The sequence below is a fragment of the Python bivittatus genome, unplaced genomic scaffold (genome assembly GCF_059951505.1).
Source record: "Python bivittatus isolate LINGU-HERP-01145 unplaced genomic scaffold, Pbiv_v1 ctg000020_np1212, whole genome shotgun sequence".
Classification (NCBI taxonomy): Eukaryota; Metazoa; Chordata; class Lepidosauria; order Squamata; family Pythonidae; genus Python; species Python bivittatus.
This window is the reverse complement of record NW_028277030.1, coordinates 120703495-120720362: the sequence shown is the minus strand read 5'-3', so window position 1 is coordinate 120720362 and position 16868 is coordinate 120703495. Positions and strand designations below refer to the sequence as shown.

At 38.4% G+C, this 16868-nt stretch overlaps 1 protein-coding gene across 5 annotated transcripts in view; it reads left to right on the top strand.

Annotated features, from left to right (window-relative positions):
* The window catches only part of LOC103064748 (phosphofurin acidic cluster sorting protein 2-like), a 159853-nt gene that overhangs the window by 94179 nt on the left and 48806 nt on the right, over positions 1-16868 (top strand). For all 5 annotated transcript variants that reach the window (XM_015891506.3, XM_025162982.2, XM_025162983.2 and 2 more), the window contains exon 2: positions 15523-15610. In XM_015891506.3, coding sequence (XP_015746992.3) covers positions 15523-15610 — 88 coding nt within the window. The remainder of the gene's footprint in view (positions 1-15522; positions 15611-16868) is intronic.

Below are 16868 nucleotides of genomic sequence, written 5' to 3'. Positions count from 1 at the left end.
GAAGGGTAGATGTAACCAGGGAAAGGTGGTCCCTCAAATAACCCAGCCCCATGCTGTATAGGGCTTTATAGGTCATTACGGGCACTTTGAGAGTATCCATTAAATCAGAAGCATGGAAAGAAAAAAGCCTGGCGTTTCAGCTCTGAAGCCAGGTTGTGACAGTTACACCACAGTGGACAGTCAACTTTAAGGCTTCATTCTTGTTTGCAGTAAAGTCTACCCAAGTTGGGTCTGAGAGTCAACTGCCAAGTCCAGCCAAAAGTGAATTAAGTGCTAAGTGATAGTGTTTAAAAAAAAAAAGCTATCTCTATAAATTTGCCATCAAACAATACAGGCACAATTTTGTTTACATTCTTCCCAGAACCATTAAAGAGGCAAATGCTACAGATTTATAAAATTATGAACTATATGGGCAGAGAAGAATACTGTGCTCCTCCTCTTGTGGTATTAGAACATCACCTAAATAAATTGATTGGCAGAGGACATAATGTATAATTAACTGATGGAATCCTCCACTGTAGATGTTGAAATTACTAATGGCCTAGATGGCTTTTAAACAGATAAATTAATGGATGTCTGGCCGTAAACTGTGTTAGAAGCTCATTTGTCATGGATGGCTTTATTTACCAGTTATTTTGGATTCAGCCCTATTTTCTCTTAACCATTTGAAGAATTGGCCTTGTGTGATTTATATATCTCAGTATCTAGAAAGACCTCTAAGATGGGGAAAGGTGATTTAGTGTTGATCCAGCATTAGAATCTTGTGTTTATAGGAAGATAAACCCCATAGCAATCATAGAAGGTTAATATTATAAACTCCTTAACATATTCAGTAAAAAATAAATATTAAACATTGCTTGTAGATTAGTATATCCCACATCAGCACAGAGTATCCAAGTTGTGCAGCAGTTCACTTCAAGAGTCAAGCTTGAACTACTGTTTTATAATCCATAATGAAATAATGAGTTTAATACAATGAAGTTAACTGTAAATCCTTTATTTATTTATTTCTGATGTTCTATTCTTCATCTACTATGTGTCTTTATTTTTTTTAGGTAACTATTCTGTTCCTTAATTTTTTTAACAAATACATTATTATTTTTTTAAAAAAAATATGAACAGTTCTACTCCTGAAACATATTATTGTAAAAGCCTGTTTGTTTGTTTGTTTGTTTATTAAACCAATTTATATAGCTGCCCATCTCACCACAGGTGACTCTGGGCGGTGTACAACAAAGCTAAAAACAGTCAATAAATACATTAAAAATATAAATATAAAAATAAAACAAAGAATAAAAGGATGTTAAAAATAAGGGAGCCACCTCACTAATTCCCTCGTCCTGTGGGGTCCCCAGGCCTGATGGTATAACCAAGTCTTAAGGGACCTACGGAAGCTCAACAATGATGAGGCCAACCTCACCTCAGGGGGGAGAAGATTCCACAGTGCAAGTACCACAGCAGAAAAGGCCCACCACCTAAGGCCTGCCAAAGGTAGCTCCCTAGGTGATGGAACCCATCATATGCTCTCTCTGCTGGATCTGGTACGATGGGCAGGTGAAATTGGGGAGAGGTGGTCCCTCAGGTAGCCCGGCCCCATGCCATGAAGGTCTTTAAAGGTCAACACCAGCACCTTGAATTGGACCCGGAAACAAACTGGTAACCAATGCAGCTCGCAAAGCAGAAGTGTAATGTGTGTTCTACTAGAAACACACATAACTGCTCACGCTGCTGCATTTTGCACCAGCTGAAGTTTCTGATACTCTTCAAAGGTAGCCCCATGTAGAGCGCATTGCAGTAGTCTAACTGGGAGGTGAGCAGGGCATGAGTGACTGTGAGTAGGCTGTTATCTTTTATATATAAATTTTGTCATCATTTGAATCCTGTTAAACCTCAAATGCAGTATTAATTCTGTAAATGGTGTACATTTTATATTCTGTAAGACTAATCTATGCATTTTGGTATTTCTGATAATTCCAGTATTGATTAATATGTAATTTAAATGCTGGCAATAAAGCTAACATGAATTGGAATCTATAGATTCCATTGCTTTGTTTAAAAAACAGGTAAGAATGTCTGATAAGTATTTATTTTTTGAATATTGCATAAAACATTTCCCCAAAATAACTTGATATATGCATGCTACAGAAGAAGAAAATCTGCTTTAAGTGTATGACTTTTCCTGCCATATAATACTGATCATTATAATTTTTATTTGGTTTGTATTGTGATAGATTTCACTGATAAATTGTACTCTTTTAAACTTGTCTCAAGAGATAGGTTGAGTAGATTATGGAAAATCCAGGTCCAACATAAACCACTCTTTTTCTTTAAAACTGCACTTGCTAGAACTGGGGGCAGGAGTTATCCCGTGAAGCTTAATAATGGGACAAACAGGACAGATAAGAAGAACTATTACTCCACACAGAATATAATTTAACTGTGGGATTAATTTTCGTATTACAAGGTGTAGTAATGACCATCCACTCTGTAGAAAAACTTACAGAGCATAATACGTAACACTATCAATGGCCTGTAGTCATGATGGCTGTGTATTATTTCTAGTATTATCAACCAAATATATCTAAATGCTAGTTGCTAAGGAACATGAATAGAAAGATGTGCTTTCATGTCCTACTTGTGTCTTTCCTGTAGGCCTATGTAGGCCACTAATCTAGATAGTCTTTTGCTCTGATCTAGCAGAGCATCACATAATCTCATTTTAGAAGAACAGAAAAAAAATATGGCTGAGTAGGGTGATGAGAATCTTAGGCAATTTATACAAACTGTACAGGTAGTCCTCACTTAATGACCCTAACTGGGATTGGAATTTCCATCGCTAAGTGAAGTGGTTGTTAGGCAGAACATCACGCAACTGCACTGCTTAGCAATGGCAGTTTTGGTAGTCCTGGTTGCAGTTGTTAGGCCAGGACTGCGCCATTGTTGGGCAGGACCTCATGCTTCTCCTGCCCGCTGCACTCACCTCCACTTCAACTGCCCCCCACCTATCTCACTCCCATCTCTGCCCTTTTGACCACCTTGCACTCCACCACTGCCTACCCCTGCCACCTACCCCTACCACCCCCAGTTGACCTTTGCAGTCTTCTTCCTCCCACTGCTGACAAGGCACATCCAGCCTTTGGCCTTGTGAAGGGCCAGCAGCTGCCCTGGCCAGGTGCACCTCAGCAGCGGGAGGAAAAAGAATACGAAAGCCAGCTGGGGGTGGCACGGGTAGGCAGTGGCAGCAGGGTTAGGTGGCAGTGGTGGAGTGCAGGGCAGCCAAAAGGGCAGAGATGGAGGGGAGATAGGCAGGTTGGGGGGAGTTGAAGCACATGCTGCAATTGTAAATGCAGGCGGACTGCCAAGTGCCTGAATTTCGATCACGTGACCGCAGGGACGCTGCAATGGCCGTAACTTTGAGGACTGGTCATAACTACCATTTGTTCAGCACCATCGTAACTTTGAACGGTTACTGAACGATGGTCATTAAGTGAGGACTGCCTGGCTTCAGTTTTGATGGCCTCTGTAATATTCTAAAGATATTTCTGTATAGTTCCAGTTAATAGAATAGCCTATAATGCATGAATAAGAGAGATTCTGGGTCCCCCCCTTTCCCGATGAACATCAACTCGTGTTTCCATTTTTTAAGTGCTCATGTCATCATGCTGCCTTTTCAGTAAAAGTCACCAAATGCCAGAATACATAGTTGTATTAAAACTTAACTCTCAAGTTCTTATCCAATGCTTCTGAGAAAAAGCTTACATTAGAAATTCTTTCATATGAATTCTGGTTTAATGTTATTCCTCCAACCCTGTTTGGAGCACTAGATTTAGTGCTTAATGCCTTGGTTTTTTATTGCTTATTGCTTTTTAGTGTAGGATTATGGCCGGCAACTCAATTTTTAGGAAACTCTCATGGATGGGAGAAGCAGACTAAACCTTTTCCCTCTGGGGCCTTCTCTGCACCAGGAGGGTGGGGAGAAGAATTCTTTCAAACAAATGGATGGAGGAAAGAAGGAATATAAACTGGAGAAGTTGCATTTTTGCCTTGGTGCATAAAATACTCTTGAAACATTTTCAAGAATGTAGGAGGGAAATAAGAAAAAAGTTGACAATTTGGGGAGGAGAAAGGAGGCTGTATTTTAAAGCAGGATAGAGAATCTGTGGCTCTCCAGATGTTCTTGGACTTCAGCTCCAATTAACTAGTTAGTCTACCCAGCAGTCAGAGATTATGAGGATAAATCCATCTAGTTGGCTACTGGTTGCTGATGTTCTATTCCATGATTGGTTTGCATTGAATACACTTTTAGATAACTAATGTTATGTAAATTATTAAATTGGTATTCTTAATGTTGTGAGGAGTTCTGGCAATACTGTAAGGTATTATCCAAATAATATCCAAGCACTGAAGTGTACCTTGTGTCAGTTTTGTATCAAAATGCTAATGTGCTTATACAACCCATCTTTGTTTCTGGGCTAGAAGACTCCTTAGTGTACATTTAGTTAAAAAATTATCTTGTGTTGAACGGACCAGCATAATATTTTTTTTAAAAAATTGAAGGCTTAGGTGCTGCCATGGTTCCATCTCTTGATCTTCTACACCAGTGTTGACTTGTATTTTTACTTCAGGTTAGAGAAGTCCAATTATAATAATTCTTGCCTGGGCAGATGTTCTCTGTCTTGAAGCCTGTCTCTAATCAGATGACACTATGTTCAGACTGTGTCAAATTAAATAAGAATTACAACTGTCAGTCTTAACACTAATTACTTAGCATGTTGTTTTTCAGATTGCTTTCTGGGGAACTCTAAGGTTCTTTGGAGCTTATCAGACCTCCTGAAAACCAGCAATAGCAAACAGATTTTCCAAACAGCTTATTTATGGCTGCTGTTGCACCGCCCATGTTCCAGTCACACCAGAGTGCTGGATTCTGTTCCAGGCAAGGGCACATTCTCTCAGAGAGGAATTGCAGTGAGACATGAGAGCTGAAGGAATCTTTATGCTTGTGAATCTGATAGTGCACAATAGAATACGACCTCCAAATCCTCTGCATTGCACAGAGATTTGGTAGCAGATTGGTTGACATATCTCAGCAGAAAAGTCCAATGTTGAAAATAAAAAGGTTAGAAGTTATTGACAAACAAGTTGCCTTCCTCATCGCCTGCTCTAAGCCTTCTTGCAGTTTTTCCCCCATCCTGGTTCATCTGTAATGTGCCTAAAGGGCACTCTAAATCAGAGTTGTGTGTTTGCAAATTATCACATCCCATTTGATATTTGAACTGGATTTAGCCCTTTCCCTGTTTAAGAATATCTGAAGAGCCCACAAGGGTCAGACCAAAGGTCTGTTTTACTCAGCATTCATTTCTCACAGTGGCCAGCTAGATTGATGCTACTGAGAAGTCCATATAGTGGACTATAGGGCAGTAGTTCTGACCAGTAACTAGTTTTCAAAGTACACCTATCATATGCCCATTGCTAGTTTTTAACCTGAATTTCCCCACCATTGATTTTCACTGAGCGCCAGATGCTTCTTATGGTGTTAGAACTAGGGATGAACAGGTCTTTTGCATTTAATCCCATCCGGTTTCTCACTTTTTGTATAATTTTTGTGAGCATTTCCCCCAGTATTTAATGCATGTTTCCTAATAGGTGTATTTCCATCCCCCAGCGTCTTCTTTCATATCATGGAAATTTGTGCACAGTTTCTGGTAATACAAATATATGTTGGTACATTTTACAAGTTCTGAAAAGGACAGGTTTCAGTATAACAGTGTATCCTGTTCACGTGTTCATTTGGAGTGGATAAGTTTGTGTTGTTGTAGTTGTTGTGATTGAAATAAAAAAGAATAATCTGGAATCCTTAAGTAGGCATCAGGGTCATATTGGGAATAATGGCAGGCCAATGCAGAGGAAGATTCAGTTATTTAATATTCTGCTTCCTGGGCTTTTCAAAGGCATGTTGTTAGATAACTAAGGTAGACCTTTATTGTGATCCAGTATGGTGCTCATGTCATTACAGTTTGTGGCTTTAAACTGCCCCTCCCCTTAAGAAATTTTAAACTTTTTTCCAGAGGCGGGGTAAATGTGACATATCCTGTTCCTGAGTCAGTTCCTGAGTTCCTTTTTGTAATGTTGGCACCGAGTGCTACCATTCAGTGTGGTTGCTGTGGTTTTCTCTCTCTCTCTCTGCCCCCAACCCAGACCCCCTTTCCCTGGGCATCCCTTCTGGTGTGCCTTTGGTAAGTCATACACAGAGCATCTTGGAAGGAGGAGGAATGCCCGAGGCCAGTGATGGAGAGGGACTGAAGAGCAGGGCTGCAACCTTGGAGTCAGGCAGAGCCATTCAGTTCTTGGAAATGCCCAGACAGGCTGACTTGGCTGCAAGGAAATGTAACTGGAGCCGTCAGTGCCTCAGCCGAACTTGAGGGATGCTTAGAAGCTTAGCCGGTTTCTTTTATGAGCCTATTTTAAACCTTTCGGTTTTTTCCACTAAGGGGAATTCAGGCTGCTGGTGAGAAAGCCGGATGGGCTGATTACTTAGGAGATTTTGGCTTGGGGCTCCATTTTCTTTCTTTCTTGCTTCGGAATGGCTAATCCTGGGAGTGCTGCCAGGAAATCTGCTGGTTCCTTAGAATTTAGGTACTTCTAGCATGCTGGAAGTAGTTTACTTGGATTGCAGGAAGTGGGTGTTCTTCATGGTCACAATTAGGGCTACAGCAATAAAGGAGGAGGGTGGGGAGATATAAAGGAGGAGAGGTGGCTGAGTGCAGAACTTTGAAGGCCAGATTCTGCTTAGCTCAGCTTAGCAGTCACTGGCAATGTGTTTCCTCGCTCTTCCAGGATCTGCTGGAGTTTGTAGAATTTGTTATATTTTTCTTTTTTTTCAGATTTCACATTCTTTACCTAGTTATATACCTTGTCTGTTACCGATAAACCATTTTTGAGAGGACAGTGAAAGAGAGAGAAGACCTCATGCACAGATTCTCAGAAGTGTTGACTCCACTGACTACCGATTCTTTCCTGCCATCTAGTATGATATGAAGTGGCTAAAGGCAGGAAACTGGTGCCACCTAGAGGACATTGCAAACTACCGAAATGGGTCTCCTATCCATCGGAGCTAAATAAAGCCTTCTGCTCATATAGGGTGGGGTGATGGAACCCACAGAAGCAGTTAGATTGTCAGCTGATGACCACTAGGTGTATTGGATCTTGCTGATATTGGAAATTGTTGTCCAATATAGCCAGGCCGGTGGAGTCTCGACTGGAGTAAATAGTATCTGGACTAGAGTTGTTCAAATTTGTCACATTTTTATTGCAGTCAATAACTAGTCAGTTGCCAACTTAGATTTTTTCGTTATTCAGATTTTAAATTTGTTCTATAGCATTCCCATATCAATATGCAAAATTTCTTTTCCAGAGTGCATGAAAAATTATGGTGGAAAGATGTTTAATAGCTAATAGTTGTAATGCTTGTACTACTCCAGAATCAAAAGCAGCATGCCTTAAATTGAATTGCTAAGCAGTAGCACTGAAAGTTTATCGCTTTAAATGTCCTGCTAATTTTTTCCAGGAGTTCAAGGTAGCTGCCTTCATTTTGTCTCCACAACGACAATCCTGCCTAGTATCTAGAGTCAACAGAAAGTAATTGGCCCAAAGTTACCCAGTGAGTTTCTGTTCCCAAGGATAGATCTGAACCTGGATCTCCCCCATCCTGGAGCACCACCTTCACTATTACACTACAGTGGTCTCATGACTCTCCTGAGTGCATTTCTCATTCAGAATTAGATGGCCTTTGGTTTAGTCTCTAATGTGTTTTATAATAAATATTTTTCTGCAAAATGTTTTCCTTAATATGCATTTTATGATCTTTTCCTAAAATACATATTTTTGTATGTATATTTTTATTAAGAATTTTGATTATAATAATAAAATCTAATACAAACTAAACTTAAAGAAAAGAAAATAGGAGTAAAAAAAGGAAAAAGAAAGAAAAAAGAAAAAGAGAAGAGAAAATAATATAATACAGAGAAAAGAAATATATAAAAATGCTAGAGACTAAATAAACATGCTAGAGACTAAACCAAAGGCCATCTAATTCTGAATGAGGAATTAAATGTACTCAGGAGAGTCATGAGAGTTCCAATCTTCATCACAAGAAGTATAAACAAATTTAGTAACTTTTCACCTTCTCTAAAGTTACAAACATTTATCCCTTCCTCCCATATCCCATCTCTTGAAAATAAATCCATAAAGCATATCTTTTCAGTCCTGGAGTCAGCAGAAAGTCCATAAAGGGTAGCCAGAAGTAACAACATATCTTATTTTAACCTTGATCAAATAAACCAACTTTATATTCCTTCCTTTTACTTCTAACAGTCTTAATCTTTAGTTTATGCAAATATTGTCGTAGGATTTGATTTCTTTTCACTTCTTTATACCATCGCACAGAGTCCTTCAAGGCTTTAACAAGCTTCTTTTCTAAATCCAGTAGGAAAAAGTTTATCCAGGTCACCATCTTGATTTGTCATTTATATTTCCTTTTTAAATTTTAAAACCTCAACCAGTTTCTTTTGTAGATCCAGTAAAATATCTTTTTCTAAATCATTCTCTTGGCCTGTCAGTTGTAAATCCACTTTCAATACCACCTCTATCTTGTCAGATAAAATTTGTTCTACATCTGATATTTCTTCAATAACATCTTTTGGACATAAACTATCCATAGAAGAAGACATCATTACTGATATTGTTGATATTGTGGCTACTATTTTCTGATTCCATTCTACAAAAGTCTCCTTCTGTATTTTTATTGTCATAACATCTTGCAGATATCTGTATATCTTTCCTCTACCTAAAATCTTTAGTCCTGTCTAGTGTCTAGTTTTTGAAATCATGAAATTATTTATCTACGTTGTGTTTTGTAAAAACCAAAACAGGATCTATTTCCCATGGGAAGCTGTTTGCATTTTATGATTAATTCCAAAATCTTATTGTAAAAGTTTCAATATTCCAATTTTGACTGGATCCTTTATAACTTTATAAAGTCCATTTATAACTTTCTAAGATCAAAATCTTATTTAGCTTTTTTCTGTTTATTTCACATTCTGTAAAGTCTTAAGCTTATAATTAAAGTTTTTTTTTTCCATTCAGGATTAAAGGGAGACTCACCCAGCATTTTCAAACTTGTCATTTGGAAGGTCTCTAATAGCTTAGAAATAGTTAATGAGCAATTTCTGAAAGTGATTTGAGTGAGACTTGTGAACTTAGTGTCCTTTACAAGTCTCTGCTGTGGTTGCAAGCAAGATGGCGAATTCCATCATCTTCCAGCACTCAAACCCACAGAAAACTGCTGTCCTGCAGTCTCCTTGTAGGGAGCAGCTGTTAGGTGCACATGTAGACAATCTCCTGTCCTCCCCTTATCCAGAGAGGTTCCCAGGAACTGGTCTACTTGGTCTTTGCCACAATCATCAGCTCCACTTTCACAGATTCATCTTCAGTTTACCATACCTCCCCCAGAAGCCCAAAATACATATTTACTCTTCTCTAATATACACAGTTGAGTGCATATACTGGTAGATTCCATCATAATATTTGGAAAAGGGTGAATATGTAAGGTACATCTAGATTCATGAATAAATTTGGGAGCAGTTGTAGCTCATTGATAGAGGAAATGTTTGTATGCAGAAGGTTCTACTTTCAATCTCTGACATCTCCAGATAGTCCTGGCACAACTGTCTCAAATCCTGCAGTGTTGCTGCCAGTCACTGTCCACAATGTTAAGTTAGATGGACCAGTGGTCTAAGGCAGGCTCTTATGTTTCATATTAATTAGAGGAATTCGCATTAAAATGCAGCCCAATGCATTTCTTCTTTATTTTACTTTGATGTAGGCCTATCTATTGCATGAGGAATATTGGCAGTAAGGGTTCATATTAATAGCATGTTGCTGGATGTATCTTTAGTGATTAAAACAATATAAATGTTTGTTATCTTTAAAGGCTGCCAAAATTATTATGGCATATATTTTTATGGATTCATTTCATCCAGTATATGAAGCATTAGCTTCAGCTGGTTGGTGTGGAGTGTGTCTGATTTTTATTTATTTATAAAATATTTAACCCACTCTTCATCATTATAAACAAAGCCAGATATGTCTACACACACAATGTAGAGAAACAGAATTCTTGTCTCTTCAGCTTACATAAGAAGCTGAATAATAATAATTAATATATTTTCAAGGGAAAAAGCTGTATATTTTCCCTATTCCTTTGTGCATATGTATGTGAGTGATAATCCCCTTTAACCTCTACCTGTCATCAAGGGGTCAAGTTTTACTTTTGCTAGGCATGGATCTCTTCCTTCCAAGAACACTGAAGCAAGATTTATTTGAAAACATAATTCTATCTATCTATCTATCTATCTATCTATCTATCTATCTATCTATCTATTAAATTTCTCCCCCGCCCATCTCTCCCCAGTGGGGGACTCTGGGCAGTTCAGACAAAACATTAAAACCATAAATACATATAAATACATAAAACATAAAAATTTAAAAAACATTACTAAAAAAGAGGAAGAGAGTCCAAGAAGATGAAGGATCTGGGGCTGAAGGAATTGGAGGAATGCTTAGATGATTAGAAATAAGGAAGTTGTACCATGAAAGAGTCCATTCTTAAAAGTTCAACACCAGTGTTCAAAATAAAAAATGTGTTCAACATTGCATTCTTTTTATTTTAAACATGTTTTAAGTATAGATCCATGGAAATAAATTTCACACAGGGAAGAGCAAGGGTTGGAGAAAAAAGATTTTTTTCCTCCTGTCCATTTTTCCTTTCTCTTCCTTGTCTGCTATGAGTCCTCAGCCTGACCCAACTGAAGACCCAACTAGACAATATGTCAGATGTCATTGGTATTTCATATACCTGTTTCACACATCTTTTTTTTTAAAAAACTAGCAACTATGGGAGTGGAACAGACTATTCAGAGAATAGGAGAGTTATCAATTTTACCTGCTATAGCATGAAAATACTGTACATCCTAAAACGGTTTGTTGGGAGGGTTAAGTTCCATTGTTTCCAGGAGTTTCAAGTGTGTGTGTGTGAGAGAGAGAGAGGGAGGGAGGGAGGGAGGGACTGGGGCATTAAGGAATGGTTATGTCCTCTCTCTGCCAAGTGTCATACAATTTTCTTCTCTCTATAAACACCTTAAATGACTACATATAGGAAATGTGTCACCTGGCTTGATACTGAGAAGATCAGTGTACAGCAGCAATTAGTTGGGGCAGGAATTTTCATAAATGAAGTGTACTGTAAAATGTTTTTATTGGGAAGTGTAATGTATGGAAATAAACATCTACATTTGATTACCACATTTTACTTATTCTTATTCTATTGCTGTTCAGAAGGCCAAAATAATAATGTTTGTTCATTTTATGTTTACAGCCATAAGACTAGACTAGTATTACATGTCCTTCATAGGATTTTTCATTGGAATATCTAGGATCTTCAGCCTCTTTTGAACAGGGTAACTCATTTCCTAATCAGAGTTCCTCAGTCAGAGCATATGACCATACCACTGCAGTCTCTGCACTGGATTCTTGCAGTCTTCACATACCTTGTTAAGTCCAGCATTATTTATTTAGTCTTGGCATGGCTAGTTGTATGAATGCAACTAAATTGTGACTTATTTGAACCATATTTATACAAACCATGGCTTAACATAATATGTGAACCCAGCTTAAGTGTTTCGTGTAAACCACTATAACAAAGAAGCATGAGTGGGAATGCTCTGTTAGCAATATTATACAGTAGATAACTATGAATAATTATGGTTAGAATTATTATGTCAGTTTGGATTTTATGCATCTACTAGCATCTCAGAATGTTAGGATTTATCAAAGAAGTCTCCTAGTAACAGGTTTACTAAAATTGGTGAAAATGTTCTGATAGTTACAAAAAAGAGAAGAGAAAGTAACCCGGCATGTAAGATATTGAGCTACATTTTCTGAGCTTCATTACTGAAATTAAAATGTGCTTCTCCTGACAGTTGGATGAATAAAAGCAAAATGCTGCTGGCTTATTATGATATGAATGTAGTGGGCCAACTTTTAAAATTTTGATTTAAATGATCTCAATATAGTATGTTAAATGGAAACATTAAGAGAGGTTGGCCTATATTTTATTACATTCCAATCAGGCTTAACAAAACAAAACAAAATTTGTGCAACAGTTGCTCATGGGTATAAGAACAAATGGATGAAAACTGTTACAGTAATTTTATGTTGAGCATCTGAAAAAAATAATCCATGGAAGAAATATAACCTTGAAATAACTATACATTTATATAATGTATAGTTATTTATATAATGTATCTTAGCATTTGATCTTGTTGGTAAGATAGTAATATAATTAATATGTATAATCAGCTCTTCCTGTTTTTAATTTCTAGCTTTTGTTGATACAGTTTTAAATGTTGTATACTTCTGTTTTAGGTGCATTGCATTTATTTTTATTTAAATATGTTTTTCTTGTAAACTGTGCCTTGAAGAGAATTTGCTCGTAAGCCAGTATAAAAATATTGTAACAGAAATGCTATGGATGGTTCTGAGGAATGATCAATGCCATGCTTAAATTATGGAAAGGGGGTCTTAGCTTTCCTTCTTCCTGTGATGCCCTTGGTTAGAAAAAATTCATGCTGATGGCTAATGAACTAAACTGTCTTGGGCTGAATAAAAAGAATGTATTGATCCAAAAAAAAAAAAAAGATAATTTCTGTAGGCTTCTCCCTTTCTTCCCTACAGAAATCAAGGCAGTAGAGAAGGAGCTCCAGAGACTTGGGGACTGGTGTGTGCGTATGTGTTTACGTACATTTAGATAGCTGTAAATACTGGTGACCTCATAGGGAACCAGACTTTCTCTTTAGGGACCTGTTGCTAGCATTAGGGCTGATTTATTGTGCTGAGTTGAAGACCAACTAAATTTAACACTCGGTGACAAAGGTATGATGCGCATAAAGCAGTTTGCTGCTGTGTCTCATAAGATGCATATCCTAATTTATTTATGTTTGAGGGGATATCACTACTTGCAGGAATCATACAAGGAATCATAAAGCACCTATAGCAAATTCTGTGGCACTGAAGACAGTACATAGAGTTTGTATAATGTAAGACTAACCTTCAGACTGAGCTCAAGACCCAATGACTACATGTATGCAGTTTGCTTAGCAATTTTTCAGAAGGTAACTAGCACCTGGGGGGGGGGGGTTCTACTTTCTGCTCTAATCTGCAGCCCTGGAATTACTAGATGATCCCCATCCAAACATTAACCAGGACTAAATCTGCTTTGCTTCAGAAATTAGCCCTGGTTCAGCTAGATGCTGCCACCTGCTGATTTTTTATTTAGAAGCTAAATGTTTGGGGAATTGTAAATGTGTAGAATGTATTGCTGTAGAAAGCAATTTTTAGTAGTGTGCCTGCTGAATTTTTGAAATGCTTCAGTGGTAAGTGTCCTCAAAGCAATCAAAAGGGTATTGATGGCTATTCCATCAAGGAGCTCCTAGGAGTGAAGGTTTGTTTTCTTTGAAAATTTAGTATAGGAAACCAGATCTTTTTGCTGAATTGTTGCCATTCTGCTGCATAACTGGCCAGCAGGAGAAAACTTTTACTTTCCATTTTCCACTTTCTGACAGAAGGACAGTGTCAGCCTTCTTGTATGAAGCCCATCATGATGTGGTTCAGTAGTAATCAAGCACCATCTGAGAACATCTGCAGTGGTAGAAGCAAGCCCAAGCTGCTTGATCCTAGTATTTAACACCTCAGTCCAAATAAGTCCTGGAGTTGGTGGCAGGCCTTAGGTCAGTGCTGGCGGGGGGGGGGGGGGAGGGACACAAAAGATACAGAATTCCATTCAATCCACAGCAGTACACCCAAATCCCTCTCAACAAAATGTAGGACTGTTTGAAGTGAGTGAGACTGCTCCTGTCTGTGCTCCTGCTCTCTGAAGATGCCGGTCACAGATGCTGGCGAAACGTTAGGAAACAAAACTTCCAGAACACGGCCACACAGCCCGGAAGACCCACACCAGCCATCGTATTCCGGTTGTGAAAGCCTTCAACAATACACTGTTTGAAGTAGTTTGATTTCTAAAAGCTTGCATACTTTTTGGTCAGCTTTTATACCTGCACAGGTAGCTAAGCTTTTATGATACACAAAATATCCACCTCTCTCACATACTCTGCCATTCTCTTTTTGATAGTGGAAAGGTGGTGGTAGATTCACACGTCTGTATAGGAAAGTAGTTAATATATGTACTGCCACTGCAACTGGAAAAAATTGAGTCAAGGCTGACCTAGATTTTGTACAAAGGTTTGCATTTTATGAGCTTTATGAATGATGCATACTGCATATGTTCAGAAATCAGTCATTGGCATGTTTCTGTTGGGCTTGTGAAGGAAGAAAACGATAGCGAACCATACCGTCCATCCTGAGGTCTGCACATAACTTTTTTTTTTATGAGTTATCAGTTATAGCTCATCACTTAAAAAAAATCACTTAATAAACTTTGGTCTAAAAGTAAAATGGTGCTTTTAGATGAAAAAGGTGTTCTAAATTTTTATTTTCAGAACAATGATGCTGAAGGAATTTCTTGGAAATAACTATTGTAACAAACTAAATTTGTCACCTTCTTCCAGCCTCGTAGAACGCTAATAATAACTATTCCAGGTCCTTGGGAAGGACTCAGTAGGTGGATAAAGATGCCAAATCCAGTCTAAACATCTGGCTGACTGTACAACCAACTATCATCATCATCATCCTCATCATCCTCATAGTGCTTCTTCCAACCCCTGTCAACATCCCATAAACCAAGTGGAGTGACTGAGAAAGAGGATTTGTATTCCTCCCTCCCCATTCCTCTGCTTAGAATTCCTGGTTGAATGATGAGTAATGATTGTTTAAACACCAGGCTGCATTCAGTGCTAGTAAAGCGATTCAGAAACAAGGCTGATGGGACCAAATGGGGAGTAATGGGATTCACTGAGTAGGATGATTTGGGTGAACAGATTTAACTCAAGCTTATGTATTTATCTGCTGTTGCACACCTTACTACTTTATTTATGTATTATTTATACATAACCCAGAGTAGTAAATAAGCAAGAAAAAATTCCTTTGGGTTACATTAAGGGCAAGGATACTGTAATAGTTGTAAAGAAGTTCCCCTAATCATTCAGTGTCTCTGTACAGAGCTGGCACTGGTTTCCTTTTGGGCAGGGATTTCTCTTCTGTGTGCTTTGCAACTTCCTGTCATAGCATAATCTTCTTAATCCTGCTTTAGCTTTATTAATTTTCCTCCTTTCCTCTTTTTCTGATCCGCTTTCTCTGTGGTGCATGAATCCAGAAGTTCCTGGGCTAGACAAGCAAATTGGGCCCCGCTGCGGTCAGCCAATATCCCAGGCTACCTCCGGAGCATCTTGTATCATGCAGCAGGGACTCTGGGATGGTAGTGCCTGAATGTATCCCATTCTCTCTGTCTTCCAGGCTCTGCAGCCTTCGCCTGAAAAAGCTGACGGTGCTGCGGGAACTAGACAAGGAGCTTAGCTCTGTGCTCATTGCTGTGAAGATCCAGGTAAGCTGCTGATCTTCAGTATTCGCCTATCTTTGGGAAGGCCTGCTGGGTTCTAGCTCAGAGATGCTTCACTTCACTTTACTATTGCTATTGTCTCATTATTGTCACAAATCTGCTTTTTCCACAAACTGCCATTGCCTCTGGAGAGAGGGACCACCTTCACTATCTTTGCAAAGCATCTTGCTCTTTAGAAGATAACCATTTGATGTGTAGAAATGTATATTGCTATATAATAGTAATAATACACAGGAATGAGCCTTCTTTTATGTACAAGAACCTTCACATAAGATTATAAACTTCCCAATAGTTTTGCATAATTGCTAAATATATGAGAAAAAGATCTCAGTAAAGGCCATGTGCTTTTGTCTTGAATAGTGAACCTGGAGAAGGAGGGAGGGCCTTTGAATTTTCTAACTAATTAAATAGGATGTCTCTTTCCTCATGGGTGATGATCAGCCATCCCTAGTAAAGATGTGATTTGGGTCACATCCCAAACTTCGGTACTCTCAGGCTTTTTTTGGACACTTTCTACTTGAGGATTTTTAATATGCTTTTTCTTTCTTTTGAGCACCATAACATTCTAGGAGTAAAACAAAAAACCCTAATGTACATTAAAATAACGTATGAATAAGTTGTGCCACTAACCACCTCATTGCTAGTAGATCTTTAGGAACTGTTGACAGTTTACACACAATGGGATAAAAAGAGGAATACTATTTTAATACATCCTTTTTGAAGAAGGCATTTAATTATAACTTTTCTAAATGTGGGCTATTAAAAAGAGCTGAAGCTATTTTGCCCATTGCATTTAAAACTGAAGTGCATGAATGAGCAATCCTGGCTAAAAATACATACACCATATAGGATTAGAATTCCAAGAAGCCATCATTGGTTGCCACGTTCTGATGAGTGTTCATTTGTTGGTAATACCTGAATTGCAGGGTGGCCTGAAGGGCCTGACTCCTTTGTCTAGTGCGATGGCTCCTTGGCTACTATTTTTAGAGAATGATTGGTGGGGGCATGGATTTGTCTAAAACTGTGAAGAGAGTCAGGGTGGGGATTGATGGATTTCATAAGGGGCCTTTCTCTTCCAATAATTTGTGTCGAGGAAGGAGGATACAATGTCCTGGCTCTCATTGATTATGATGCACACGTAGATAAAATGTTTTAAAAAATCAGAGTAATACTTTGGTTTGGGAAACCACCTGCCTTATGCCAGATCAGGCAGTTAGACCGTTTGTTTCACAGTGGCTCTCGA